General features: G+C 57.0%; 1 protein-coding gene across 11 annotated transcripts in view; it reads left to right on the top strand.

The window, feature by feature from the left end:
• The window catches only part of ADPRHL1 (ADP-ribosylhydrolase like 1), a 55,326-nt gene extending 36,392 nt beyond the window's left edge, over positions 1–18,934 (top strand). For all 11 annotated transcript variants that reach the window (XM_055360247.2, XM_063697587.1, XM_063697593.1 and 8 more), the window contains one exon: positions 10,546–18,934. In XM_055360247.2, the coding sequence (XP_055216222.2) occupies positions 10,546–15,688 (5,143 nt within the window). In that variant the 3' untranslated portion in view covers positions 15,689–18,934. The remainder of the gene's footprint in view (positions 1–10,545) is intronic.
• Positions 18,935–26,941: the final 8,007 nt, after the last annotated feature.

Genomic DNA, 26,941 nt, shown 5'->3' with positions numbered 1-26,941 from the left:
CCATCCTCAGCCTGAAGCTATTGGCAGACACCTTTCTCTCAGGCCCACGGATGTGAGGTCTGAAGCCAGGACTTGGGATGGAGAGTTCCAATCGTGGCTGAGAAAGGACATGTGTGTCCTCACGAACACACCACACAGAAGTCACACGCTAGGAACATGTGCCATGTGGGAATATGAGCATGTCAGTAACACACACATGTTTAGACTTCAGGCTGATTTAGATGAATCCGTTTTCCCAAACTCTTTGATTAGAGATTTTGCATTTATATTTAAAATTATTGTGTCCAGTGTTTTCATATCTGAAAGCCATGGCAGAGCTGTCCTTCCTTTCCCACGTTGGAGGAAGCGGATCTAGGGAGGCTCCGTGACTTGAGTGGGCAGGGCAGCCGCTCAGAGCGCCCAGCCGAGGAAGTGGCGAAGCCCAGTCCCCGTCAGACCGAGAACCGTGCTGCTGCAGGCTCCCTAATGGCCAGCCCTGCGGCAGGTGGCATTTGAATGTTATTTCCCCTATCTATTCCGTGCTCCACTAGAAGCGGGGCCCTTTTTACTACCCCCATTTTGTAGACAAGGAAACTAAGATTCAGGGGGTCTGAGTATTTCTCCCAGAGCTGCAGTTCATGAGCACAGAGTAGCTTTTAAACCCAACGCATCCGAAAACCACACTCAAGCCTTCTCCCCTTCCCCTAATTCTGGGAGACCTCACCACCACCACAGCCCTCAGCAAACCCTGGCAATTGCATAACCTCAGGCCCAAGCTGCCAGAAGCCAATGCCACCTGTTTTGGCTGTGGGTATAAAAATTAATAAAATATCAGCTGATAAAATTGGTAATACCCAAACTGATGTTCAATCCAAACATCTGTGCTTTAAAAACTCCATCATTGAAATTCATTCCAAAGATCCCATTAGGTTGGAAATAACTGGAATCTCAGTGCAGGCACTGCAGCTCCCCTGGTTAAAATCCCTGGTGTGTAAACGCATTTCCAGTTAACACACAGAAGCTCCCCTGGTTAAAATCCCTGGTGTGTAAACGCATTTCCAGTTAACACACAGAAGCTTCCCTGGTTAAAATCCCTGGTGTGTAAATGCATTTCCAGTTAACACACAGAAATAAGTTATCAGTTCACTTAGCCTGTTGCGGGAAAAGCATTCACATGAGTCTCAAAGAACAGCCTGAGACCGTCTCGGGATTCGTGTGCCACACCCCGAGCAGCGGCTGCTGGTCAGCAAACAAGGGCTGAGACAGACAAAGGCAGGGACTACACCTGATCTGGGACAGACAGACAAAGGCAGGGACCGCGCCTGATCTGGGACAGACAAAGGCAGGGACCGCGCCTGATCTGGGGCACTCTGTGTCTGGCACCACACACATCGCGAACGTTCTGTCTGATGGCCACAGGGGCGGTCCCCAGGGTCTGAACCATCATGTGGCCCTGTGGGCAGCATCTCCCTGCCTTCCCCACCCTCCTTGTACCCTGAGAAGGGCGATCGCCCAGGACCCCCCACTCTGGCTCTCCCTCGGGCAAGACAGGCTGCACGACCTGGGGCCCTGGTGGTGCCGGCAGGGACCATGACCAGCCTGCAGATTGGGGGGACAGCCTTGTCTTGTCCCACACACCAGGAAACCAGAGGGCACAGAGTCCCCGGGGCCCTGCCAGTGGGGTGCTGGTGCATCCGGGGTTCCGCAAAGCATCGCCTCTCCCAGCAGCCGTCTGTGCTGTCACGGTCCTTGAATGACACCTGTCATGACGCAGCTTTGCTGTCTCCCTCTCCTATCTTAATGGTTCACTTTTAAGTTTGTTTCAAAAAAACTAGCTCCGACAACTCCCACGCCCCTTTGCCCAGCATCAGCAGCCATTAATATTTTCCCTCGTCTCTCACCGCACACACGCGTGCATTCGCACGCACACACTCGCACATATGCGCACGCACACACAATTGTTTCTGAACCGTTTGAGAATAACCTGCCGACCCTGTATCCTCTCACCATAAATATTTCAGATGAAATTCCTCAGAAAAGACAGGCTCTTCTGTAACCACTGTTTGCTCATTCAAAATCGGAATTTAACCTCCAGTAACGCTATTATCCAACATAACAGCATCCTGTTGCAATAGAATATACTATATTGTGTTTTTATTATGTGTTAGAAATTGTGCCTACTGTTTCATCCGTTTCCTTTATGATCTATATGTTTGTAGCACAAATTGGTGACAGAAGCTCACTAACCCGACACCCTGTATGTCCCACAGGTACTGAGGGGCCCCAGGCAGTTGCTGTAATTAGGTGGCAGGCAAGGTCCCTGGAACCCTCTGCTGACTTACTCATGTCTCAGGCCTGGAAGAGCATCCAGCGCTCATGGCCTCAGTCAGCCTGGGATGGACAGTGACCCCATTATCAGTCACAGCCGGCCGACTAGACATCCCTTCGCTGGTCACTGCCGGTTTACCAGACGCCCCTTTGTGGGTCCCAGCTAAGTCAGTCACATATAAGATCTTATGTAGTTCACAAAAAGATGTTCAGGTCAAGGTCTTGGGGTATCCTAGCCCAAAAGTCCACATCGATCATTAGCCAGATTTATTTCCAGGAAATACAGATACTCAGGTTCTCCAGCTGATTCATTAGTGCAGTCTGAACTATTCCCCACCTAGTTACAAAAAATCAACAGGGAGCAGTTAGCAAACACTTGTTCTCGGCTTTACTAGATGGACGGTGACCGTTGCAATGATGCTCAGAAGCTGCTGGGGAGGGGATTGGCCAGATCAGCTCCGCCGCCGCCTGAGGGCCACTCTCGGCCACCCCACGGGATCCCAGCCGGGCCCCTGGCCTTCCAGGATTTTTAGAAAATACTCATCCCTTGGGGTTAGATTTTCTTTTTCATAAATCTAATATTAGATTCTTTAGTAATCTCTCCTCAGCCTTTGGGCTAAGATCAAGTATAGATTTATTTGTAAAATATTAGGAGCCTCAACTTAAAGGGATCTGTGTTATTTAAAACCAATTTAAAAAAAACTACTAAGGAGAGGAGCTTGCTTCTCTCTCTCTTTTTTTTGAGATGGAGTCTCACTCTGTCACCCAGGCTGGAGTGAAGTGGCATGATCTCAGCTCACTGCAACCTCTGCTTCCCGGGTTCAAGTGATTCTCCTGCCTTAGCCTCCTGAGTAGCTGGGACTACAGGTGCACACCACTGTGCCCAGCTAATTTTTGTGTTTTTAGTGGAGATGCGGTTTCACCGTGTTGGCCAGACTGGCCTCGAACTCCTGACCTCGTGATCCGCCTGCCTCAGCCTCCCAAAGTGCTGGGATTACAGGCATGAGCCACCGCACCCAGCCCTTCTCTTTTTATAACACTAATTCAGTGGACCCTGCCTGGTCGCCTGGAGCCGGCCACTGAGCCCACGCCTGGCTGGCCTCTGGGCAGAACGTTTCCTGTCATCAGTAGAGCAGCTGGGCCATGGAGGCCACTTATTCAATGCCTTTGGTTAAACCCTTTCCAGGTCCACACTCTGCTTGGGGACCACATCACAGGCAGGCGTTTCTCACCCTTCCCCGCCCAGACACTGGCAGGTCCGCGTCTCCAGAAGGGCTCTCATCCCTCTAGGCTGACCAGCAAGAACCCCAGGAGCCCAAAGGTGCAGCCCCAGTGTCTCTGTCCATGAGCTGTGGAAGGGACTCTGCCACCGCAGCTGCTAAACGGCCCCTCCCCTCTCCTCACCTGCCCCAGGGGGTTGCTGGGCGCTGGCTACCTAGGGAGGTGTCGCCCTCCCTGATCTTCATGGCTTCAGGGGAAAATGGGCACAGAACAAGCAGCCATAAAAACAGAAGAGGCTGAGCTGGGCATGGTGGCTCATGCCTGTAATCCCAGCACTTTGGGAGGCTGAGGGGCATGGATCATGAGGTCAGGAGTTCGAAACCAGCCTAGCCAACATGGTGAAACCTCATCTCTAAAAATATACAAAAATTAGCTGGGCGTGGTAGCAGGCCCCTGTAATCCCAGCTACTTGGGAGGCTGAGGCAGGAGAATGGCTTGAACCCGGGAGGCGGAGCTTGCAGTGAGCCGAGATCACGCCATCGCACTCCAGCCTGAGTGACAGAGAGAGACTCCATCTAAAAAAAAAAAAAAAAAACAAAACAGAAGACCCCCGCTCAGCGCTCTCAGGGAGATGTGCAGAGGCACGTGGCCCTGCCCCTGGAAGAGGAGCATTGGCACCACAGCGACAAGAGCAGTTCCACAGGCACAGATGGAGCCACAGCCAGGATGTGTGCCCCCAGACAGGCCCGTAGTGCCCTGAGAGCATATCGGGGAGGCCGGGACTGAGCTGCAGAGGGCAGGGAGGCTGGGGACTGAGGGCAGGGAGGGTGGAGGCCAAGCTGCCAAGGGGAGGAAGGGGGGGCGGCTCCAGGCTCATCCGCAGAGGGGCAGGAAATGGCAGGGCAGGCCTCTGGTGTTGATGGAGGCCCAGGACATGTTTTCTAAGCGCTGTTGGCCGAGGGCATCCAAGTGTCCCTGTCAGAAACATGTGGAGGCTGGCACAGGGATGTGTGTGACATGGCTGAGGCTGGTCTGTGTTCTGAGCAGGCTCCTGGAACAGCGAGACAGTTGCAGGCCCAGCTGCCACGTGAAACCGGCCCTGCCCTTCTCTCAGAGGAGGAAACTGCAGCTGAGGGTGTTCCCTGCCTGAGGGCTCTCCGAGCAGGGCCAGGCTCGGGTGAGCCCAGCACAGCCACTGACTGGGCAGAACAGTGACCTCCAGGTCCTGCTGGCCAGAAGGTCCCCAGCAAAGAACCTGCCAATGGGGGCTGCTGTCCATGTCAAGGTGGGCCTGGGTGTGTCTCCTGCGCTGTGATGGCCTCTAGTCTCACTGTATTTTCAAACGACCTCTCTGGCTGGCCAGAGCCAACAACTAAATTAGGAAAGCCGGGCACCCTGCTGTTTATATTGGCCCCTGGGAGGAAGACATTCCATTCCCTGTGGGTTCTGCAGCTTGTCCAAGTGCTGAGGGGACGCTGAGGGAGGCCTGGTCTCGCCCCGCACTGCTGGGCGGGCAGCGGTCACACAGGGCAGCCCAGACTCCACCAGCGCAGCTCTGACCAGGGGCCTTTGCAGGAGGCTTTGAGGGGCAGGGCTGACGGCCCAAGGGGCAGCACTGGCTCCGGCGCATGAGGACGCGTTCACTCAGCAGCAAGGTGTGCAGCAGGGGTGGGAAAGGGCGGGAGGCCCACCTTCACAGCAAGTGAAGCCCCCGATCACAGGGCGCCTCGGGAGACGCGCAGAGCCCCGCGCGGGAGTCGCCGAAAGTCCTGGGCCCCCCTCTCAGTCCATGACTTGGGGGCGTTCCTGGCGTCCATGCTGTTCCCCTTTGTGGGGACACAGAGGTCTGTGTGGGTCACCGTGGGGCTCACAGAGCTGGGCCTCTGGGAAAGGCTCCCTGAGGTGGGGGCATCTGAGCCGGGTTGTGAAGGATGAATAGGAGCTCGTCAGGGAGGCAGCGAGGCTGTTCCAGGCTGAAGGGCACAGCGAGGTTGGGCGTGGAGTGGACAAACAGGGTGGAGGCTGGAGCTGGCAGAAAAGGGGGTGGCGAGGAGAGAAACGGGGTTGTGCAGTGGGTGAACCGAGCCTCCAGGGGGCGCTGCTGGCGGTGGGTGAACCGAGCCTCCGGGGGGCGCTGTTGGCGGTGGGTGAACTGAGCCTCCAGGGGGCGCTACTGGCGGTGGGTGAACTGAGCCTCCGCGGGGCGCTGCTGGCGGTGGGTGAACCAAGCTCTGTGGGGCGCTGCTGGCGGTGGGTGAACTGAGCCTCCAGGGGGCGCTGCTGGCGGTGGGTGAACTGAGCCTCCGGGGGGCGCTGTTGGCGGTGGGTGAACTGAGCCTCCAGGGGGCGCTACTGGCGGTGGGTGAACTGAGCCTCCAGGGGGCGCTGCTGGAGGTGGGTGAACTGAGCCTCCGCAGGGCACTGTTGGCGGTGGGTGAACCAAGTCTCCACGGGGGCTGTTCGCCACCCACGGGTCTGCTGCCAGCCCGCCCGGCTGTGCCCACCGCTGCTCTGGACTCCGGAAAGTAGAGACCAGAACCAACAGGGGTCCCGCCCATGGAGGGGCTCTGCTCTAGTGGGGAGCTGGGCAAAAACAGAGGTGACTTGTTTAAAAGTGCACTCGGATCTTAGAAAATTATAGTGCTGTGGACCGGGCGCGGTGGCTCACGCCTGTAATCCCAGCACTTTGGGAGGCCAAGGCAGGCGGATTACAAGGTCAGGAGATCGAGACCATCCTGGCTAACGCCTGAAACCCCGTCTCTACTAAAAAATACAAAAAATTAGCCGGGCGTGGTGGCGGGCGCCTGTAGTCCCAGCTACTCCAGAGGCTGAGGCAGGAGAATGGCGTGAACCCGGGAGGCGGAGCTTGCAGTGAGTCGAGATCGCGCCACTGCACTCCAGCCTGGGCGACAGAGCGAGACTCCGTCCCAAAAAAAAAGCAAATTATAGTGCTGTGACAGTAGTCACCCGGGACGTGCCAGCAGCAGCAGCACACGCTGAGCCGGGGGCTCCCAGAATCCCCCAACCAGTGAAGCCCAGAGCACAGAACATGCTGAGCCGGGAGTAGACCCCGGAAGAAGGAACCACCCGCAGGTTCAAGGAACCCAAAGACAGCAGCACCTCTGGGGCTATCACGAGGGGCGGGGACGAGAGAGGGTGAGCGCAACAGTGGGCGGTGGGCGCAGGACTTTGTGATGAGAAGGGGCAGCCCAGGGGAATGGCAGGACAGCAGGGAGCAGGGGAGTGGCCAGGCCAGACCCAGGGAGGAACTTGGTTAATGATGATTGCAAAACACAAAGGCTCTGTGAAGGGGGCTGTGGAAACCCCTCTCGCTCCCGCCCAAGGGTGTCACCCTGAACCGCGGACGCCTCCAACAGCCACAGGTCCATGGCTGAGGACACCTCAGCAAGGCGGGGCTCACCCCAAAGAGGACTTTCTAGCTCTGGCCGAATCCCCTAATCCTCAGCCAATAAACCCAGAAGAGCATCCTGATCTCTGTGAGTGAAAACGTGTCTCAGATGATCACGCTGCGGGATGTCACGCTGCGGGGTGAAAGCCGGCTGTGACAGCTGAAGGGCTGGACCGGGTGGCCAAGTACGTCCTCCACGCTCACCGCTGGTTGCTGGCCAGGTCTTGATGACACCCTGACCTCGTAAGTGGTTACAGACTTAGATGTGCGGTGGAAGAGCGAAACTGGATTTTGAGCCACTATGACTCATAAGGAGGACATGCGGCAAGTCCAACCTATGAGGATCCACTGACACGGCCCCACCACCCAGAACAGACGCTCAGCCTCGACAAGGGGCTCCGAGTGTGGGGAATGGTCCCGTCACCAAGCTGCCCACCACCTGAGGCCAGGGCAATGGGAATTTAGAAATCAGCCTGGAGCTCCATTACTCTCTTCATCCAAACTCGCCTCCTAACAAGGCAGGAGGATGAGCTGGTTTAATTCCAGCTCTGTTTTTCATCTTTCTATTTGGACGGTGGGGCTCAGAAGCCATCAGCGAGGGATGTGGGAAGGGGCGGATTGACGTCACACGGGGCTGAGCCTGGTGGCCTTTATTCAGATGATCAGAATGTCCCCACCGCAAGCAGTCAGCATGGTTCAGTCATCCGAATGACTCACCTGCAAAGTCATTAAGACAACTGAAATGCCCAGAGCGGGGACAAAACGTGTGACAGGCTCTGAGAAGTTCAGCCTCCTCGGGTGAAGGCAGCGCAGCCCTCCACGGGCCGCCAAGTCATAGCAGAGGGGACGTGCCCAGAGACGCCCAGCGGAAGGCAGGTAGGGCCGCTGACCCTTCGCTGGGGGTGCAGCCTTCAGAGGGAGCACAATGCCCCCAGGCTGGTCCCCCAGCCCCGAGGTCGGCCTGTTCCTCTGCCCTCCCCATCCCCATGGCACAGTTGAGGGTGCGCCTGTTGACTCTGGGTTCAGGGGGGTGTGGGCGGCCTCTGGCTGGGGCAGTTCTGGGGCCGCCTCTGGCTGGGGCAGTTCTGGGGCCGCCCGGGATCACTTTACCAGCCATAGGGACACAGCGGCTCCTTCCTGGGTGGGCTCCAATGACTCAGAACGAGGGCGTGCCTGGCAGCAGGACGCACAGCTGCTCCTTGGATTAGTTTATTTTTACAGTCGTCCCAGCTCGCAGCACACTGTGGCCTTGCAGCAGGTTCCGAGTTTAGTTTTCGTGTAAATGTCTCATCCTCGGCAGGTTTGGAAGGAGCACCGTCTGCCTCAGTGGTTCCGAGTGGGGTCCCCGGACCAGCGGCCTCGGAATCACCAGGGACTCGTTAAAATGCAGATTCCCAGGCCCCTCCCCAGACCGTGGATCAGAGGCGTTGGTAGTGCGGCCCCAAAATCCAGGTCTCAGCAAGGCCTCTTGATCCACTGATGCCCACCGGGGTTTGGGGGTGAACAGCACACTCTCTCCACGTGAACTCACTGAACCGGGCGAGGAAGGCGTCTCGGGGAGGTGGGGGAAGCGGAGTCCTGTGTTCCATCTGCGGCCCTGCCACTCCTCCGTGTGGGGTCCGTCCTGGCCCTGTGTCATCGCGTGCCCACGGCAACACGGCTACTTGGTCATGTGGTCAGCCGCTGTCACCTCCTCCATCAGGGCTGCTTGGCAACAGCTTTTAACAAGGAAATCCATCCATGGCTTCAAAACAGAGCTCTCTCTTTTGGAAAAATGCAGACAAACACAAAAAGAGAAGTATGTTCACACATTTCCTTCCGGTCTGTTTTCAGCCTGCTCAGCTTCTTCCTTTTTTTTTGTTTTTGAGACGGAGTCTCGCTCTGTCGCTCAGGCTGGAGTGCAGTGGTGCGATCTCGGCTCACTGCAAGCTCTGCCTCCTGGGTTCACGCCATTCTCCTGCCTCAGCCTCCCAAGTAGCTGGGACTACAGGCGCCCGCCACCGTGCCCAGCTAATTTTTTTTTGTATCTTTAGTAGAGACGGGGTTTCACCGTGTTATCCAGGATGGTCTCGATCTCCTGACCTCGTGATCTGCCAGCCTCGGCCTCCCAAATCACGCTGAGATTACAGGCGTGAGCCACGGCGCCCAGCCTCAGCTTCTTAAAAACAATCGGGTTAGAGTGAGCTTTTCACTTGGCACCACGTCACCAGCCGCATCCGGCCGCCGACTCTTCTCCCACAAACGTGGACGTGCCATTGTGCGGCCGCCCTGGAGTTGGACATCGAGGATGCTCTAGATTTTTCAACATTATAAACGGCACCGTGAAGGCGACTTTTCCTGTAATACTCGAGTCTCTGTTCCTCATCCCTGATGACCTCCTTAGAATGAATGACTAACAGGTGTGACAGCTAAGATTCTGGGTGCGTCTACCCAAAATCACCATCTGGGGAGGTCAGAGACGGCTCCACCCCCTGCCACAGATGGGGAGACCTTCCAGCTTTGCTCCTGTGGTCACGGCTGCTCAGGAGCAGAACTTACCCCGGACCCAGGCTCAGAAAACACCATCAAATCACAAAGACCCTGTCTCTCCAGCCAAGACCCATTTGGTCCCGTCTCTTTGAAAGCTGGGCTGGTGGGAAGGAATCCCTGGTGGACCTGCAGAAAAACATCTCACTGGGAAAGGGCGGCAGCCCCCAGCCTCAGTGGCTCCTCTAAGCCATTTTGAAAGGGGTTCCGGAGACCCAGCCAAGTGATCCCAGCCCTCCTCCCTCCTCTCTGCAGCCCCCTCTTTCCTTCCTCTCTGCAACCTCCCCTCCTCTCTGCAACCCGCTCCTCCCCTCCTTTCAGTAGCCCCATCTTTCCCTCCTCTCTGCAGCCCCCTCCTCCCTTCCTCTCTGCAGCTCTCTCCTCCCTTCCTCTCTGCAGCCCCCTCCTCCCCTCCTCTCTACAACCCCCTCCTACCCTCCTCTCTGCAACCCGCTCCTCCCCTGCTCCTGGTGGGCACTGCCCACTGCAGTGCTGGTTCCTGCCCAGGAGCTTGTGAGGAAACTCTTTCTGCCTTCTCCGCCCACCCCAAGCCTGAGCGGTTTGCTGAATCTTCAGTCTCTGCTGTAGGGACCCAGGTCCCTGGGATCATGGCAGAATTTAACTATGCTGTTAATTTTATCTTTCATACTTAAAGGTAGAGACATACACAGTCCACACAGAGAATAGACACTTCTTTATATGTGCTTTTTTACCTACCATACAAGCAAAGTATGTTCATTAAAAATTTTTTTTAATATGTTGCATATGCAAAGTGGTTTTCCAAACGCTTTCACAAAACTGTTCAACGTCAACTCCTCAATGCCCTTAGGAGGAGCGTGTGTCAGAAGTTCCTGCCATTTAACAGGAAACAGTGACCCAGAAAAGCTTTGGCATCCCTGACAACCCCGAATTAACAGCAGGGACAGCCCAGAAGCCACAGCTCCGGGCTCCTAATCTCTTTTTCTCCCTACCAGACTTTTGGGGCCCCTGAAAAGGTGGGATTGCCCCATGATAAATGTTCTATAGAGTCATCTTGGAGAAAAATGATGATGAAGTAGGTGATGATTCCTTTTTCTCTGCAGCCGGAAGAGCAGCAAGACCTGCAGTGACGTCATGTCTGTGGACGCCCAAACCCTGAAGAAGAAGATGGGCAAGCTGGCCTGTGACCCGGCCGCCCACTCCATCCTCAGCAGCCTGCTGCTCTACGTCACGGGCCGCGCAGACCGGCCCCCGGGGACAGAGGCCGGGGGGAGCAGGCCCAGCCACCAGCCCCAGACCCAGGAGGCCACCCAGCGGCCCACGCGCTTCCAGCTCCTGCAGGCCAAGTTCCTGGGCACTGGCCGGGAGCGCTACCTCAAGAGGACCAGGGAGGTGGGCCGGCTGATCTCTAAGGACAAGCAGGGGCCGGGTGGGGGCCTCGTGGGTGCCACCATCAACAAGCTCCTGGAGAAGACCAAGGAGCCGGCCCCAAAGCCCTGCCTCAGCGAGAAGCCCCGCTGGGGCCACCCGGCTGGGAAGAGCACCGTGAAAAACATCCTGAAGATATTCTTGGCCGCCGAGGAGAAGGAGGCGAAGGAGAAAGAAGCACGCGAGAAGCCCCCTGCGGAGCGGCCCAAAGCCGCCAGGGGCCTCTTGCCGAAGATCATGGGCAAGAGCTCGGTGCTGTCCAAGCTGCGGGAGAAGTTCGAGCAGAACAGCTGCCTGTGCTCCGAGGCCAGTGCGCTGAGGCTGCACACACAGGAGCGGAAGAAGAGGAACCTGCAGAGGAGGAGGATGCACCGGCCGGAGGTGCGCGTGCTGCACACGGCCACCATGGCCAGCACCTGCGTCAAGATGCCCCCTGCCCGCTTTCTGGCCTGCACGGCTGAGCCCCTGCCGGCCCTCAGCATCGCCACGGTCGTCTGTGGCCCCAGGAGCTGGCTGTCCCACTGCACCAAAATCAGCCACTCGGAGGCAAGGCGTCCACCCAGAGGAGAAGCCAGCATGCCCCCTAGTGCCAGGGAGACGGGGCCCAGTGGGAACAAAGCAGTGGGAAAGGGGCCCCTGGAGGAGGAGCCCCAAAGACAGCCAAGGCCCTCGAAGCCCGTGACACCCCAGGTGATGGCTTGGAGGGACGGCCACGCTATCCCCTCGCTGGCCTCCTCTTGTGCTCCCTGCACAGGTGGAGTCCTTCCTGGCCTTGTGCCTGCATCATCCCCACTGGGACCGGCCAGCCCTTGGGGCACCGGATCAGCCGGAGGTGATGGGACGGCAGACCCCACCGCAGAGAGCACCGCAGGAGGCGTCCAGGAGGTGAGGGGAGCCAGGCTCACGTGGTCTTCTGGGCCCCTAGGCAAGAGTGCAGGGGAGGGCCCTGAAATCACCATGACTGTTTGCAGCTCAGAGGATGAAAGGGAAGGAGCAGGCTTCCCAGACCCAGGGAGAGACCCCCTCTTTGCCACCCAGAAGTATTTCCCAGAACAGAAGGTGCCGGAGCACATCCCACCCCTGAACGCTCCATTGGTCCAGGCTGCTCGGAGAACACAGCCTGCCACGGAGCCTCCACGGATAACTGTCCAAATTCCAGTTGTCCATGAAATGCCAGCCCCTCCCACCAGGCTGCAAAATACGTCAAGTGGTGAAAACAAACCTTGTATTTTTGGAGGAGAGAATGTGGTTGAAAATGCCCACACAGAATTTCCCACCGTGACTGAGAACAGAAGGGGTCACCGAGCCCCAGTGGAACTGAGCAAGCTTTCAGGGATGCAGGCGGTACTCGGCGCCTCTTCGCTGCAGGGGCCACTGGCAGCTCCGCGTCTGGCAGCAGCAAGAGGGGCTGTGGGCGCCAACCACAGTGTCCCAGAGACACTTCTGACACAGAGACTCCAGACAGATCCTGCTGGCGGGAAGGAAAACAAAGGCAGCTTTGAGAATTCACATGGTCCCAGGAATCCTGACGATATTTCAGGAGAGAGGACCTCTGAGCTCAGAGATGTGAAGCATCCGTTGCCGGAATCTAATGAAATATCAATGCAGAACAAGGGCTCCGCAACAAATGATCCTGCAGCCTCACAAAACCTTCTGAGGGGAAACACCAGCCATGCCTCCAGCAGCCAGCAAGTGCCGTCCCCGACTGGGAGAAACCCAACAGGAGCCCCCACGTCACTGGCGGCATCATCCAAGGGGCGTACGGGGCCTGAGGGTGTCACCCCGATGGGCACGACTGTGCCCGGTGCGCTGGAGGAATGCAGAAGGCCGCCGCTAATAGAGTCTTCTCAGCCCCTGAAGGCTGCCGAGGAAATCACCAGCCGTGATGTTCGCGAGAACCCACTGTCCTCATTAAATGAACCACCCAAACCAGGTATGAAAGCCTGTGGGGCGATGGCAGCTGCAGGGAGCGTTGCGAGCCGCGCCACGCCTGCACCAGCGCCAGGCAGCACCCAGAGCCCTGGAGACCGCACAGCGGGAGAGCCAGAGACGCTGGGCCAGCGGGGAAGCAGAGCCTTGTCCGAAAGCCACCCCAGAGGAGAGGCTCTCCCTCGAGACCCTCACAGCCACGGCCTCCTGGCCCCTGGGGGATCCTTGGAGCCCAAGAGTGGAGCAGCAGGGAGGAGCCTGCTGAGAGGCGTGGCCCTCGCCCGGCACCCAGAGGCGGCCCGATTACACATTTCAAACACATCGGCAGCCAGCAGACATACGGCAGCTGTAGGAGGCAGAAAGGATGTGGCTGTGGAAGGAAATCTTTTGGGTTTCAGCACAGAGTCTGGAATTCCTGCTTCTGATCATCCTAGGCCACAGGCAAGGAGCGCGGCAGAGTCCCCCAGCTATGGCCCTGGCCTCCCGCCGTCGCCTCCTGAGAACCCACAGGCAAAGGGCAGGGAGGGCGTCAGGTTTCCCCGTGGGGCGGAGCCTGACCATCTGCTTCCTGCAGTGCCTCCCGCGGAGGTGGACATGGGGTGGGTAGGTGGCACCCACCAGCGGGGCCCTCCCCATCTACAGGCACACCTGCCCTCTACTGCTGGTGACACACAGGCAAAGCTCCGGGCCAGTGTCCCCGAGCCTAGGACACAGGCAGGTGAATCCCAGGAGCGTCCCCTGACACAGGTGGACCTGGGGAGGCAACAGAGTCACCAGGCACAGGAGGAGACCCCCCAGCCCGGGGATGTGGGGAAGAGGGTGGCGCCGTCGGGCCCGAAGGTTGTGCTGAACCCAGCAAAAGAGCCTCAGACATGGTGGGCACAGGATCTGGCTGGGGACAAAGGGACGGCCATTGGGGTTGGGGGCGCCTGCCAGCGCAGTGACCAAGGTCAGCAGCATCTGCAGGGACCCTGGGAGGAGCGGGGGCGGAGCACGGCGTGGGGAGAGGGCACCAGGGCTGCCAGGAACCCAGCTGTGCCTCCAGGGGACCCCAAGGGGCCGGGAAGCCCGGCAGCCCAAGGACAGGCCCAGGGACAGGTTCAGGAATGGGCCCGGGGACAGGTTCAGGGACACGCTCAAGAACAGGCCCAGTGGCAGACCCAGATAGAGGCCCAGGGGCAGGCACAGGAACCGGCTCAGGGTGGGACCCAGGGACAGGTTCAGGGACAGGCCCAGAAATGGGCTCAAGGGCAGATTCAGGGACAGGCCCAGAAACAGGTTCAAGGACAGGTTCAGAAATGGGCCCAGGAAGAGGCTCAGGGACAGGCCCAGTGGCAGACCCAGATAAAGACCCAGAAATGGGCTCAGGAACAGACCCAGAAAGGGGCTCAGGAACGGGTTCAGGGTCAGGCCCAGAAAGGGGCTCAGGAATGGGCCCAGGAACAGGCTCAAGAGCAGACCCAGATAGAGGCTCAGGGTCAGGCCCAGAAGGGGGCTCAGGAACGGGCTCAGGAACAGGCTCGGGAACAGGCCCAGAAAGGGGCTCAGGAACGGGCTCGGGAACAGGCCCAGAAAGGGGCTCAGGAACGGGCTCGGGAACAGGCCCAGAAAGGGGCTCAGGAACGGGCTCGGGAACAGGCCCAGAAAGGGGCTCAGGAATGGGCTCGGGAACAGGATTGGAAGCAGACCCAGATAGAGGCTCAGAGGCAGACCCAGAAAGGGGCTCAGGAACGGGCTCGGGAACAGGGTCGGGAGCGGACCCAGATAGAGGCTCAGGGTCAGGCCCAGAAAGGGGCTCAGGAACGAGCTCGGGAACAGGCCCAGAAAGGGGCTCAGGAACGGGCCCGGGATCAGGGCTGGGAGCAGACCCAGATAGAGGCTCAGAGGCAGACCCAGAAAGGGGCTCAGGAACGGGCTCGGGAACAGGCCCAGAAAGGGGCTCAGGAATGGGCTCGGGAACAGGATTGGAAGCAGACCCAGATAGAGGCTCAGAGGCAGACCCAGAAAGGGGCTCAGGAACGGGCTCGGGAACAGGGTCGGGAGCAGACCCACATAGAGGCTCAGGGTCAGGCCCAGAAAGGGGCTCAGGAACGAGCTCGGGAACAGGCCCAGAAAGGGGCTCAGGAACGGGCCTGGGATCAGGGCTGGGAGCAGACCCAGATAGAGGCTCAGAGGCAGACCCAGAAAGGGGCTCAGGAACGGGCTCGGGAACAGGCCCAGAAAGGGGCTCAGGAACGGGCTCGGGAACAGGGTCGGGAGCAGACCCACATACAGGCTCAGGGTCGGGCCCAGAAAGGGGCTCAGGAACGGGCTCGGGATCAGGGCTGGGAGCAGACCCAGATAGAGACTCAGAGGCAGACCCAGAAAGGGGCTCAGGAACGGGCTTGGGAACAGGGTCGGGAACAGGCCTTGACAAGTGGGATGGTGCCTCGGGCCTGGGAGCAGCCCATTAGTGGCATAGCTGAGGGAGTGGATGCTGCTGACAGGAGTCGGGGGTCCAGAAGCCCAGCCCCCAGGGATGGTGGACGGTCGGGGGGCAGTGGCCTGGGGGAGCCCAGGGCCGGGCACCCACCCCCAGGAAGCCGCCCCCTCAGGGGCAAGAGCATTGCCACCTCTCCCCTGGGGCTGGGAAAGAGCCCAACTGAGCCCACGCCTGAGGCTGGGGGCTGCGGGACTCCCCAGGCCCCGGTCCAGGAGGGGCCCCCAGACCACCCTGGGGCTGAGAGGGCCCCGCAGGACAGGATGGAGGCATCGGAGCCCGAGCATCACGGGAGGTCCAGGTACCTGGCCAAGTACAAAGCCCAGAGCTTCCGTGACCAGAGGGCCTTCGATTTGTCCTTCAGACCAATGAGCGTCAGGGCCAGCGACACGTCTGAGCTCCCAAAGTGAGGCCCCGAGTCCGCACCATGGCTCGCCCAGCACTGTGACATCCGCCCATTGAGGGACTTCAGGCATTTTCCCGCCTCCAAATGCGTCTTGGAGCATCCCCTACAGAGACTCCTGTTTCCATAATTTTCTTTCCCTTCTTCACAAGCTGACCTTGGGAGGATTGAGCTACATGTGGGTCGGGTTCCTGTCACCCCACAGAGCCACAAGGCCGTGGGGGTGGGAGGTGCGGGCCTGTGGCCTCACCAGGCCCTCAGGATTCTTTGTGTCTTCACTCGGGGGCGCCGGCTCACCCCTCTCTCACACAGCCTGCAGCGTGGAGCTCACACCTCCTGCAGTGGCACGGTGTGTGCGTCTCCTTCGATCTGCAGGATGCTGGCACTTTGGGACGCCTCCCCAGCTCTCACAGGGCCACCTCCCACTGCTCCCTGCCCACACCCCGCCATGCCCTGCTCTGACGTGGCCGCATGGCACCCACCATCCATGGGCCCAAAGTGACACACACCGCCCCACCCCCATGACTCGAAAGAAAGGGCAGAGCTTCCTCCAGCCTCAGACGCCCAGGTGGGTGCTGGGTGCTGTGTGGCTGCTGGGCCATGTGGTGGTCACCAGAGGGTGTGGGAACGCTGGGATCCCAGGCCGAAACCAGCTCATCCGGAGGAAGAGGCCTCAGGAAATGCCCACATTAAGTTCTGAGAAAGGGACAGTGCAGAGCCGTGGGAAGCCAGGATCCCAAGGAAGCTTCGTCTGGAAACTGGGTGCTGGGAGAATGAACGGGAGCCCGCCCGCCCTTTCCTGCAGTCCCTGCGGGTGGCGCCACTGGTGCCGGTGACCTGAGAGCCTCGCTGTCTGTCCTCCGTCCTCTCGAACAGCATGGAAGTGTTTCCTGCCCTGGCCCGAGACGGCCCACGACTCCGGCCTTGTTCAGGTACTGAGGTAATGCATGTTCAGGCTGGAATATTTGAATGCTGTCTAGAGGCACAAGAAGGAAATCAAAGCCACCTGTGGTCACATTGCCTCGAGATGGTTTTTGTTGCTACTCTGGACTATTTTTTAGGCTCTTCCTCCATGCACCTATTTTAAAGCACATTCTTCCCCATGATGGAGCCATGCACCTCTGTGTCGCGATCCATCGTCCCAGGCCACTCGGTGGCCTCTGAAACCCTGACCCGTGAGGCCACACGGCTGCCTGAGTGGCCCCGGAGCAGCTGGATTTTCAGCGTGAACCGATGCAGCCTGTCGCCCTGCGGCCCCGCACCCTTGTTTTTGGTGGTGCCCTCCCTGTGGAAAGTTAATTCCTGCTTTTTGAAGGTGTCTTGGCATCTTCTGCCTTTGCTACTGAGCAGTTTCCTGAAACAGCCCTACGCGTTCGCAAAGGCGCTTTGGTGCCTGCTGCGAGCACCTCTGTTTTCTGACTCGGATGTTCCTTTAGAGGAAGGTATTTTCCAGTGTCGGCTCTGAGAGGGCGTTTAGCAGGCGCGTCCTACCCACGGCGGGGCTGGGGTCTCTCCTACCAGGGAAGGTCCGTCCCGGCAGACACCAGTGGCTTTGGCTCTGCAGCGCCAAGGAGGCGGCGTGACGTCATGCTCCGGGGAGCGTACAGGTTTCCTTCCAGTCGAACAATTAACTTCAGATCCAGCAGGTTTGACCCACCCTCACCTGCTAGGACATGCGAGTGCTGGTGTCTGGAAGGAGGGCCGGGTTGTGCTGAGCTCTGGGGGGCCGGTCCCCACAGCTCCCCCCACAGAGCCCCCGGGGCCTCCTCTATAAATCAGGGGTCCGTGCTCCCAGCCCACTTCGAGGGGTTTCTGCTTGGCGTGTGGGTTCTAAGTGCGAGCTGCTGTGTGTGGAGGCTCCTGAGCACTGGGTGCCCCTCGCGCGTGTGGGTCCCGGGGCAGCCCAGCTGCACACAGGATGGTCCGGGGGTGCGGGTGAGGGCAGAGCTGAGCATGGCGTGTACTTGGCCACAGAAGCCTTGCTGTGGTGCCGCTGGACCCCTGCTAGGAGGACAGGGTCCCCTCTCTCACGAAGCACGCGGACCTCCAGAGTCCCTGCCCCTGCAGTCCTGGGAGCCTGCAGCTGGGGCTGGAGTTGGCCTCTCGGAGCCACCCAAACGGAGAGGCCCATGAGAGAGGAGCTCAGGGGTCCAGCAGAGGCTGACAGAGTGGCCTCTTAGTCCTGTTGGCGGCCCCTGCTCATGCCTGGGACGTCCTCCCTGGAGCTGGGGGAGCTCAGGGACCCCCAGGTCTGTGTGGCTGCCCCTGCCACTCCAGGCACAGCGGCACGGCCCTCACTCTTTACCTATTTGGAATTTGAGGCAATGAGTGGCAAGAACATGATGACAGACACGGGAGGTAAAAATATGTTCACTGGCTGTTCCCTTTAGAAATAAGAAGTGGTGGGACTTGCGCTGCTATTTTTAAATAGACCAGAGAGTACACTGGAGAAGGCATTGAGTGGTTTTATTTTAAGTGGTGGAAAAAATGATGAGAATCTCCCCCAGATGACAGCTCTGGAAGTGTCGTGCCTGAGCCCCCTCACAGTCTGGCGGGCGCAGAGTCTGTGAGCGGCCAGGAGGCCACCTGCTCGACTGGCCCGTCCTCTCCGTGTGCCAGACGCAGCCCAGCATGACACTGCCCTCAGCTCAAAAACAGCACAGCTACTCTGTGTGCAGGAAAAAACTGCCAGTGACTTCACGAGGATTTGAGAACGGTCCGTACGTTCACACTAAGCTGAGACAGCGCAGGTTAGAAGATAGCGCGGGGAAGTATTCACACTTCAGATACAACCATCACTGCCACATGGCTAAGGCCCACACCCTCCCGGGGTGAAATAACTATAGCAGAAGAATGGTGTGCTAACCACCCCCACGGGCATTTTAAATAAAACCCAAAGTTGTTTTTTTTTAAAAAAAAAAAAAGAAAGAAAGAAAGAAAGAAAGGAAGTGGCCAGGCGCGGTGGCTCACGCCTGTAATCCCAGCACTTTGGGAGGCCGAGGCGGGCGGATCACGAGGTCAGGAGATCAAGACCATCCTGGCTAACACAGTGAAACCCCATCTCTACTAAAAATACAAAAATTAGCCGGGCGTGGTGGCGGGCGCCTGTAGTCCCAGCTACTCGGGAGCCTGAGACAGGAGAATGGCGTGAACCCGGGAGGTGGAGCTTGCAGTGAGCCGAGATTGCGCCACTGCACTCCAGCCTGGGTGACAGAGCGAGACTCTGTCAAAAAAAAAAGAAAAGAAAAGAAAACAGGATGTTTATTTTAGCTTCATAGTTAACATCATTAATTTTGTGTAGTTGAGCGACTCGTTGACCGCCTCCTCCCTGCAGTTTTTACGGTGCCTCCAGCTGTCGACAAGCCCGCTATGAGCCGCAGGTCTGTGGGTGCAAGTGACAACAGCCGGGCGGGAGGTGGGTGCACTCAGGCGGCAGGAAGGTCCCGAGACGGCGACGAGAATGTGGTCATGTTCAGGACACTCGCTCAGGGAGGGTCGTTGTCTGGGATTTTACACGCTCAGCACCACCTCCTTATTCTATTCTCAGGGTATCTCTGCTGTTGGAGTTACGGTCTTTCGGTTATGTACTAGGCTACAGCTATTTATTAAATTTTTTCTTGCTCATATTCTTCTTTGTATATAAACAACCCTAAAATGGGTTAGTCAGAAAAAATTACTAAATGTCATTTGTTGTATTCTCTCTGTATTTTTACTAACATCATTCAGCTGGAAATAATTTCAAAAAGAAATAAAATACCTTTCCCATTACAAATCTCTTCCTTGCATTGTTGAAGCAGCCGCATAAATGAGGTAGGACTCAGGCCTGGGGTGAGGGGCAGAGCCCCCATTGGGTGAATGTGGCCAGCCTGGGGCAGTGATCCTGGGCAGGAGGGAGGGTCTGGGGCAAGGCCCCAAGTGGGAGGAGAACCCCTTAGGGTGTGCTTAGAGAAACAAGGCCATGCACTCCCCAGACCCTCTCTTGGTCCAGTCAAGACTGTGCCGGCCTCAGAGCAAGACCCAGGGAGCTGGACTTTGGCCACTGCACCTGGGCCGCGGGGGGCCAAAGGACTGGGGTGTCCTCTGGGACACAGAGGGAGACTGGACAGAAGGGAGGGAAGGAGTATGGGTGCAACAGGCCCAGCAGGCCTGTGAGACACCCTCTTCCCTCCAGTAACGCCACTACTCTGTGTGCAGGAGAACTTTGTAAGTGACTTTTCATGAGGATTTAACAACAGGTGGTTTAAGCTCACGCCAGACCTAGCTGGGAATGCCTGCATTCCAAACCCCTGCTGTGCCCGTGGGTGGCGCGGGTTCTTGGCATCTTGTGAGGAGGAAAGCTTGTTCCACCGAAATAAGCTGATGCCTCGTGTCTGAGAGCACTGGCCCGGCAGCCGAGGCTTTGGGATGGTGCAGGCACCTCTTGTCCTGAAAGAAAACACCTGTCAATTAAGCTATGACACAGGCTTTCATTAGAACTTTTATTTTATTTTATTTATTTATTTATTTTGAGACGGAGTCTCGCTCTGTCACCCAGGCTGGAGTGCAGTGGCGTGATCTCGGCTCACTGCAAGCTCTGCCTCCCGGGTTCACGCCACTCTCCTGCCTCAGCCTCCTCAGTAGCTGGGGCTACAGGCGCCCGCCAAGACGCCCGGCTAATTTTTTGTATTTTTAGTAGAGACAGGGTTTCACCATGTTATCCAGGATGGTCTCGATCTCCTGACCTCGTGATCCGCCTGCCTCGGCCTCCCAAAGTGCTGGGATTACAGGCGTGAGCCTCTGCGACCGGCTAGAACTTTTAAAAGCACTTATTGAGGGCGTCTGTGAGACTGGTGTACATAGAAGTCTGATCAACCCCATTCTTGGGATATTGTTATAAGCTTGGGGTAGACAAAGGTTTCCCTGAACAGGAGAAAAAGCCCCAACCACAAAAGGAAGTGCCGGTACATTTGTGTGTTTGAGCGTCGGTGCATTTGCTGAATCTTTATGGCCGCCATGGATTTTTGACAGGAATGGATGTCACGTAGCCCCCAAAACCCAGGACTGAGCAGCTGAGCAGTGCACGCCATTTCTCTGACAGCGAGAGGACTGGCCTGGCTCAGGTCCACAACCCCAGGCGGTGTCTGGGAAGCCACTGGAAGTCACAGGAGCCTATTAGAAGCCCCATCTGTGCACACCCCAAACTCGTGAAAGTGCCAAGGCATCTTCTCCTAGAAGAACAAAGGAGGCCAAGTGGGGAGTGAAGGAAACAGTGTCTACAGTGGTCCGTTTCCAAGACAAAGTGCCTTGAATCGGCTTAAGTCAGCAAACTACAGAAGAAACAGGAGGCCCTAGGCCCCTGCCTGGATCGCCAGTGCCTGCTTGTCGGCCTCCCCTTCTCCCTCCCTTCCCCCCGGCCCTTAGGTGCTCTCACCTGAACTAAAGAAGTTTAGTCTAAGATAAAAGTTTACTAGCCTGCAAAATAGCTGGCTTTGTCTGTTCTTATCAGCCTGCCCAGCTACTTAGGTCATAAGTCAGATACTTGAAGAGCCCCTGGGCTGACTGGGATTGCAATGCATTGTGGGCTGCAACAAAATGCAGCAGGACACCCCTAAAAAAACACCTACAGCCCCTGCCCAACAACCAATAGGTGACATCCCAGAAGACTGTGACCCCAGAGTACTCAGCCTGTGAGGAACCGGGGGAGGCACCTGTGCACTAGGGGATAAATTATTTGTTGAAACTGTGCTGGCTGTGGCTGCCCATCAGACACCCGATCTTGCACGACCATCATTAACAGTCTCACTTTCAGCCGGGCGCGGTGGCTCACACCTGTAATCCCAGCACTTTGGAAGGCTGAGGCAGGCAGATCACAAGGTCAGGAGTTCAAGACCAGCCTGACCAACATGGTGAAACCCTGTCTCTACTAAAAATAAAAAAATTAACTGAGTGTGGTGGTGTGCGCCTGTAATCCCAGCTACTCAGGAGGCTGAGGCAGGAGAACTGCTTGAACCCGGGAGGCAGAGGTTGCAATGAGCCGAGATTACGCCACTGCGCTCCAGCCGGGCGACAGAGCGCGACTCTGTCTCAAAAAAAAAAAAAAAAAAAGAAAGTCTCCCTTTCGCTCTCCTCCGGGTCTCCGAGTCCTTTCTCTGGGTTTGGACAGATGAGTTTGTTTCTCACCACTTGAGACCAGGAGTTCCAGGCCAGCCTGGGCAACATAGTGAGACCCCGTCTCTATTTAAAAATGAAAGTAAAATAAAAAATAAAAGAACAAAAGACCACAGGTCATGTTGTATTGAAGAGCGGAGAAAGAGCTGTTGAATTCTCTGGATGGCTGTTTCCTTACGGCCTGTACCACTGGAAGTCATGTCTTAATCCCCAACTGGAAGAAGGCGCTCAACCCACCAGCAAATCTGCACGTAGGGAAGAATTTTCCAAATCTTGAAGAAATAAGAACCCAAAAAAAGCACCAAATAAGTTACAGATTTCCATTGCTCGATCAATAATGATGACGATAAAATAATCAAGAAGCCGGGTGCAGTGGCAGCACCTGTGGTCCCAGCTACTCAGGAGGCTGAGGTGGGGGGATCACGTAAGCCTCGGAGTTTGAGGCCAGCCTAGAAACATAGCAAGATCTTGTATCTTAAAAAAAAAATGAATAAAATGTTAAAAAATAAAATAAGAAACTGATGAAATTCTTGGACTTTGATAACAGCAGGAAGCCACGCACATACAGGAAGAACAAAGTCCAGAAAGAGCTGACGGTGGACACCCAAGAGAAGAGGCGGCTTCTGCGAGCTCTGTGTCGTTAGGAAGGGAACTCGGCTTCATTTCAAATTCCAAAGGGGCTCAAACATATGAATAAGACCCCAGTCTTTCATGGGAGCCCCAAAAGTGGGGCTATTTTTCTACGTTTTGACAGCTCCCCACAACATGAATCCTGTCTTCTCTCTGCACAGCAGTCCCACATCCCACACCCCCAGGCTTCCTTGCTGCTGGGACGCATGCAGCTCTGCCAGGGAGACGCAACCTCCCCAGGCCGGCAGGGCACAGCAGGTTCTGGGCCCACGGTGAGGACGAGCTGGTGATATGGGGTCTCCTGGGTGTGCAGAGAAAGATGTTTCCAGGGAAGCTGAGAGAAGGAAGCTCATTTAGCCAGTGCAGAGCTGGGCTTGGAGGCCTTTCCTCTAGTCCTGCAAGGAGCTGGGAGCTGTCCACACTGCTCACCATGTCCTTTTCTGCTCAAATTCCCCAGGATGGATTCTACCCCCTGCACTCAAGAAAACACAGGGGGCCGGGCGCGGTGGCTCACGCCTGTTATCCCAGCACTTTGGGAGGCCAAGAAAGGCGGATCACGAAGTCAGGAGATCGAGACCATCCTGGCTAACACGGTGAAACCCCGTCTCTACTAAAAATACAAAAAAATTAGCCGGGCGTGGTGGCAGGCGCCTGTAGTCCCAGCTACTCTGGAGGCTGAGGCAGGAGAATGGCGTGAACCTGGTAGGCAGAGCTTGCAGTGAGCCGAGATCGCGCCACTGCACTCCAGCCTGGACGACAGAGCAAGACTCCGTCTCAAAAAAAAAAAAAAAAGAACACACAGGGGCGCCCCCATCAAAACCCACAGCAGACGTGCTGTATCGGACCACATACTGGAGCACACGGGGCTGTCCCCATCAACATCCACGGTGGACGTGCCGTATCGGACCACATACTGGAGCACACGGGGCTGTCCCCATCAACATCCACGGTGGACGTGCCGTATCGGACCACATACTGCGTGAGTGGTGGTCAAAGACATGAAATTGAACTCTCATGGGTCTATCAAGTTGACAACCAAAACCCCCAATTTTTAAAAGGAATCGGTAACACTCACTACCTCTGAGGATGTGCCGAGACAGTCATTCCTGATGGGACCAAACATTGGCCCTTCCTTTTTATAAAGCAATTTGGCAATAATGTCAAGAACCTTTAGAAGGCATGGCTCCTCAGCCCAGCAATTCCAGCTTTGAGAAACTGTATTTAGGAAAAGCAATCTGTCCAGCGTGGTACTACTCAAGATACAGCCATAAGTGACACAAATGTCCACCAATTAAGAGATTAGTTGGCCAGGAGCGGTGGCTCACGCCTGTAATCCCAGCACTTTGGGAGGCCGAGGCGGGCGGATCACGAAGTCAGGAGTTCGAGACCAGCCTGGCCAACACAGTGAAACCCCGTGTCTACTAAAAATACAAAAAATTAGCCGGGCGTGGTGGCGGGCACCTGTAATCCCAGCTACTAGGGAGGCTGAGGCAGGAGAATCGCTTGAACCCGGGAGGCGGAGGTTGCGGTGAGACGAGATCACACCATTGCACTCCAGCCCGGGCAACATTGCAAGACTCCCTCTCAAAAAAAAAAAAAAAAAAAAGAGATTAGTTAAATAAAGTGTGGTGTCTTATTCAGTGAAATAGTCATTTAAAATTAGCTGAGGAAGAACTTTGTGAAATGGAAAATATTGTACCATTTAATGTTTAAAATCCAATATAAGGCCGGGCGCAGTGGCTCATGCCTGTAATCCCAGCACTTTGGGAGGCCAAGGAGGGCGGATCACCTGAGGTCAGGAGTTCGAGATCAGCCCGGCCAACATGGGGAAACCCCATCTCTACTAAAAATACAGAAATTAGCTGGACATGGTGGCGGCGGGCGCCTGTAATCCCAGCTACTCAGGAGGCTGAGGCAGGAGAATCGCTTGAACCCAGGAGGCAGAGGTTACGGTGAGCCGAGATGGCGCCATTGCACTCCAGCCTGGGCAACAAGAGTGAAGCTACACCTCAAAAAGAAAAAAAAATCCAATATAAAATAGTAGATTCAAATATGTAAATACGTGTGAAGGGGGCAAAGAAAGAGAAACGCGAAAAAAGGTGAGCAGTGATTATCCACGCACACCCGATGTGTAGGTGTGTTTTCCCATCGTTATCTGTCACTGCTTTCTGCGTTAATTTAAATGCATTTGCATCACTTTCAGTATCAGAAAATAAAGGCCTATGTGTGACCCTGGGGCGCTGGCGGGGGCTGGACGGAGGCCCAATGCCCCTGTTGCCCATTGTCTCCAGGCTTCTCCAGGACTCGGCTTCCCGCCTCTCCTTTGGGGACCGCACGAGTCACTGGGGGAGGCTCCGCGGGCAGCAGGTCTCTGGGAGGGGTTGCCACCCCCTCGGTGCGCAGGGGAGCGACGGGTCCCTCCTGCACCTGCAGGGACAGGCCTCGGGCTGCACCGTCCCGCGCCCGCCTACCCCGCGCCCGCCTCGCCGGGCGCCTCCTGCCTGAGTCCGCCAGGGGGCGTTGCCGGCCTCCCGGGCGGCGGCTGCTGCGAGAGGAAGCCCCGGCCCGCGAGCTGCGGCCACATCCGGACGCCGCCGGGAGCCGCCGGGAGCCACCGGGGTGGGCGGGAGTCGGGGCGGCGCGCAGGTTCCCGGCCCCCTAAGGGACGGCTGCCTTCCCCAGAGCCGGGGACACAGGCGTACGTGCGGGGACCTCGGCGCTGGCCTCCGGGCTTCTGGAGCCCCTCCCTGGTGTGGAGCGGGGACGGTGACCTCTTCGTGGATTCTGGGAGGGGCAGCCTTGGCATCAGGACCTGGAAGCCGGAGAGGCTGCAGGGCTTCCAGCCATGGCCTTGCCACCGGAGGTCACGTGGTGTTTCCAGATTTCCTTAGTGTGTGCATGTGTGGGTCCCTGTGTTGTGTAGGGGCCGTGTCTGCTTGGTGTGTGTGCACACGCGTGTGTGCATGAGTGTGCATGTGTGGGTCCCTGTGTTGTGGAGGGCTGTGTCTGGGTGCTGTGTGTGTGCATGAGTGAGTGTGTGCATGGGTGGGTCCCTGTGTTGTGGAGGGCGGTGTCTGGGCAGGCTGTGTGCACACGAGTATGCATGAGTGTGTGCATGCGTGGGTCCCTGTGTTGTGGAGGGCTGTGTCTGGGCAGGCTGTGTACACACCCATGTGCATGTGTGATGTGCACCGGGGCACTTGTCTGGGTAGTAGAGGTGGAGGCCTGTGTGGCCATGTGTGCAACTGTGGGTCCGGGTGCGTGTACCACAGTCTTCCCTAAAATAGTAATACTGGGACCTACCTCATGGGGCTGTTGTGACTGCGTGTGGCACTCCATGTGGGGTGGCACAGCCAGGCGCTGATCCGGCCACTTTGCCAGTCGGACTGACTGCATGTCCTCTCCTTAGGGGTGAGAAGCTTCCTGGCGTCGGGCCTGGGCTCCTGAGCCCCTGAGCCAACCGACTGATGGTCCCTGGGAGACAGCCCCCGCCCTGCTCCTGCCCCCCACAGCTGAAAGGCTCATTGTGTGGGTTTGCTGTGCTCCACAGGGATGTAAACCGCCCCCCCTTTTCCCTGTTCTGTCTGTGAGAAGGTGCCAGGGATACTTTTTTTTTTTTTTTTTTGAGACCAAGCTTCACTCTTATTGCCCAGGCTGGAGCGCAATGGCACAATCTCGGCTCACCGCAACCTCCACCTCCCAGGTTCAAGCGATTCTCCTGCCTCAGCCTCCCGAGTAGCTGGGATTATAGGCATGTGCCACCACACCTGGCTAATTTTTTTTTTTTTTTCAGCAGAGATGGAGTTTTCTCCATGTTGGTCAGGCTAGTCTCGAACTCCTGACCTCAGGTGATCCGCCGGCCTCAGCCTCCCAAAGTTCTGGGATTGCAGGCGTGAGCCACCGTGCCCAGTCCTTTTTTTTTTTAAGAGTCGGGGTTTCACTTTATCGCCCAGGCTGGAGTGCAGTGGTGCAATCATGGCTCACTGCAGCCTCAACCTCCTGGGCTCAAGCAATTCTCCCGCCTCAGCCTCCTGAGTAGCTGGGATCACAGGTATGCACTAATTTTTGTATTTTTTGTAGAGACAGGGTCTTGCTATGTTGTCCAGGCTGGTCTTGAACTCCTGGGCTCAAGCAATCCTCCTACCTTAGCCTCCCAAAGTGCTGAGATTACAGGCGTGACCCACGGCCCCCAGCCAGGGATACTTATGGAGGTCCCTGGGCAGTTCAGGTAAAGAGGATCCCACTGCCAGGCACGGAGGCTCATGCCTGTAATCCCAGCACTTTGGGAGGCTAAGGCAGGAGGATGAGTTGCGCCCAGGAGGTTGAGGCTGCAGTGAGCCAAGATTGTACCACTGCACTCCAGTCTGGGCAACAGAGCAAGACCCTGTCTTAATAAAAGAAAAAAGAAAGAAAAAAAAAAAAGGCCGGGCGCGGTGGCTCACACCTGTAATCCCAGTACTTTGGGAGGCTGAGGCGAGTGGAT

This window comes from Gorilla gorilla, chromosome 14 (genome assembly GCF_029281585.2).
Source record: "Gorilla gorilla gorilla isolate KB3781 chromosome 14, NHGRI_mGorGor1-v2.1_pri, whole genome shotgun sequence".
Lineage (NCBI taxonomy): Eukaryota > Metazoa > Chordata > Mammalia > Primates > Hominidae > Gorilla > Gorilla gorilla.
This window is presented reverse-complemented; position numbering and strand designations above follow the sequence as displayed.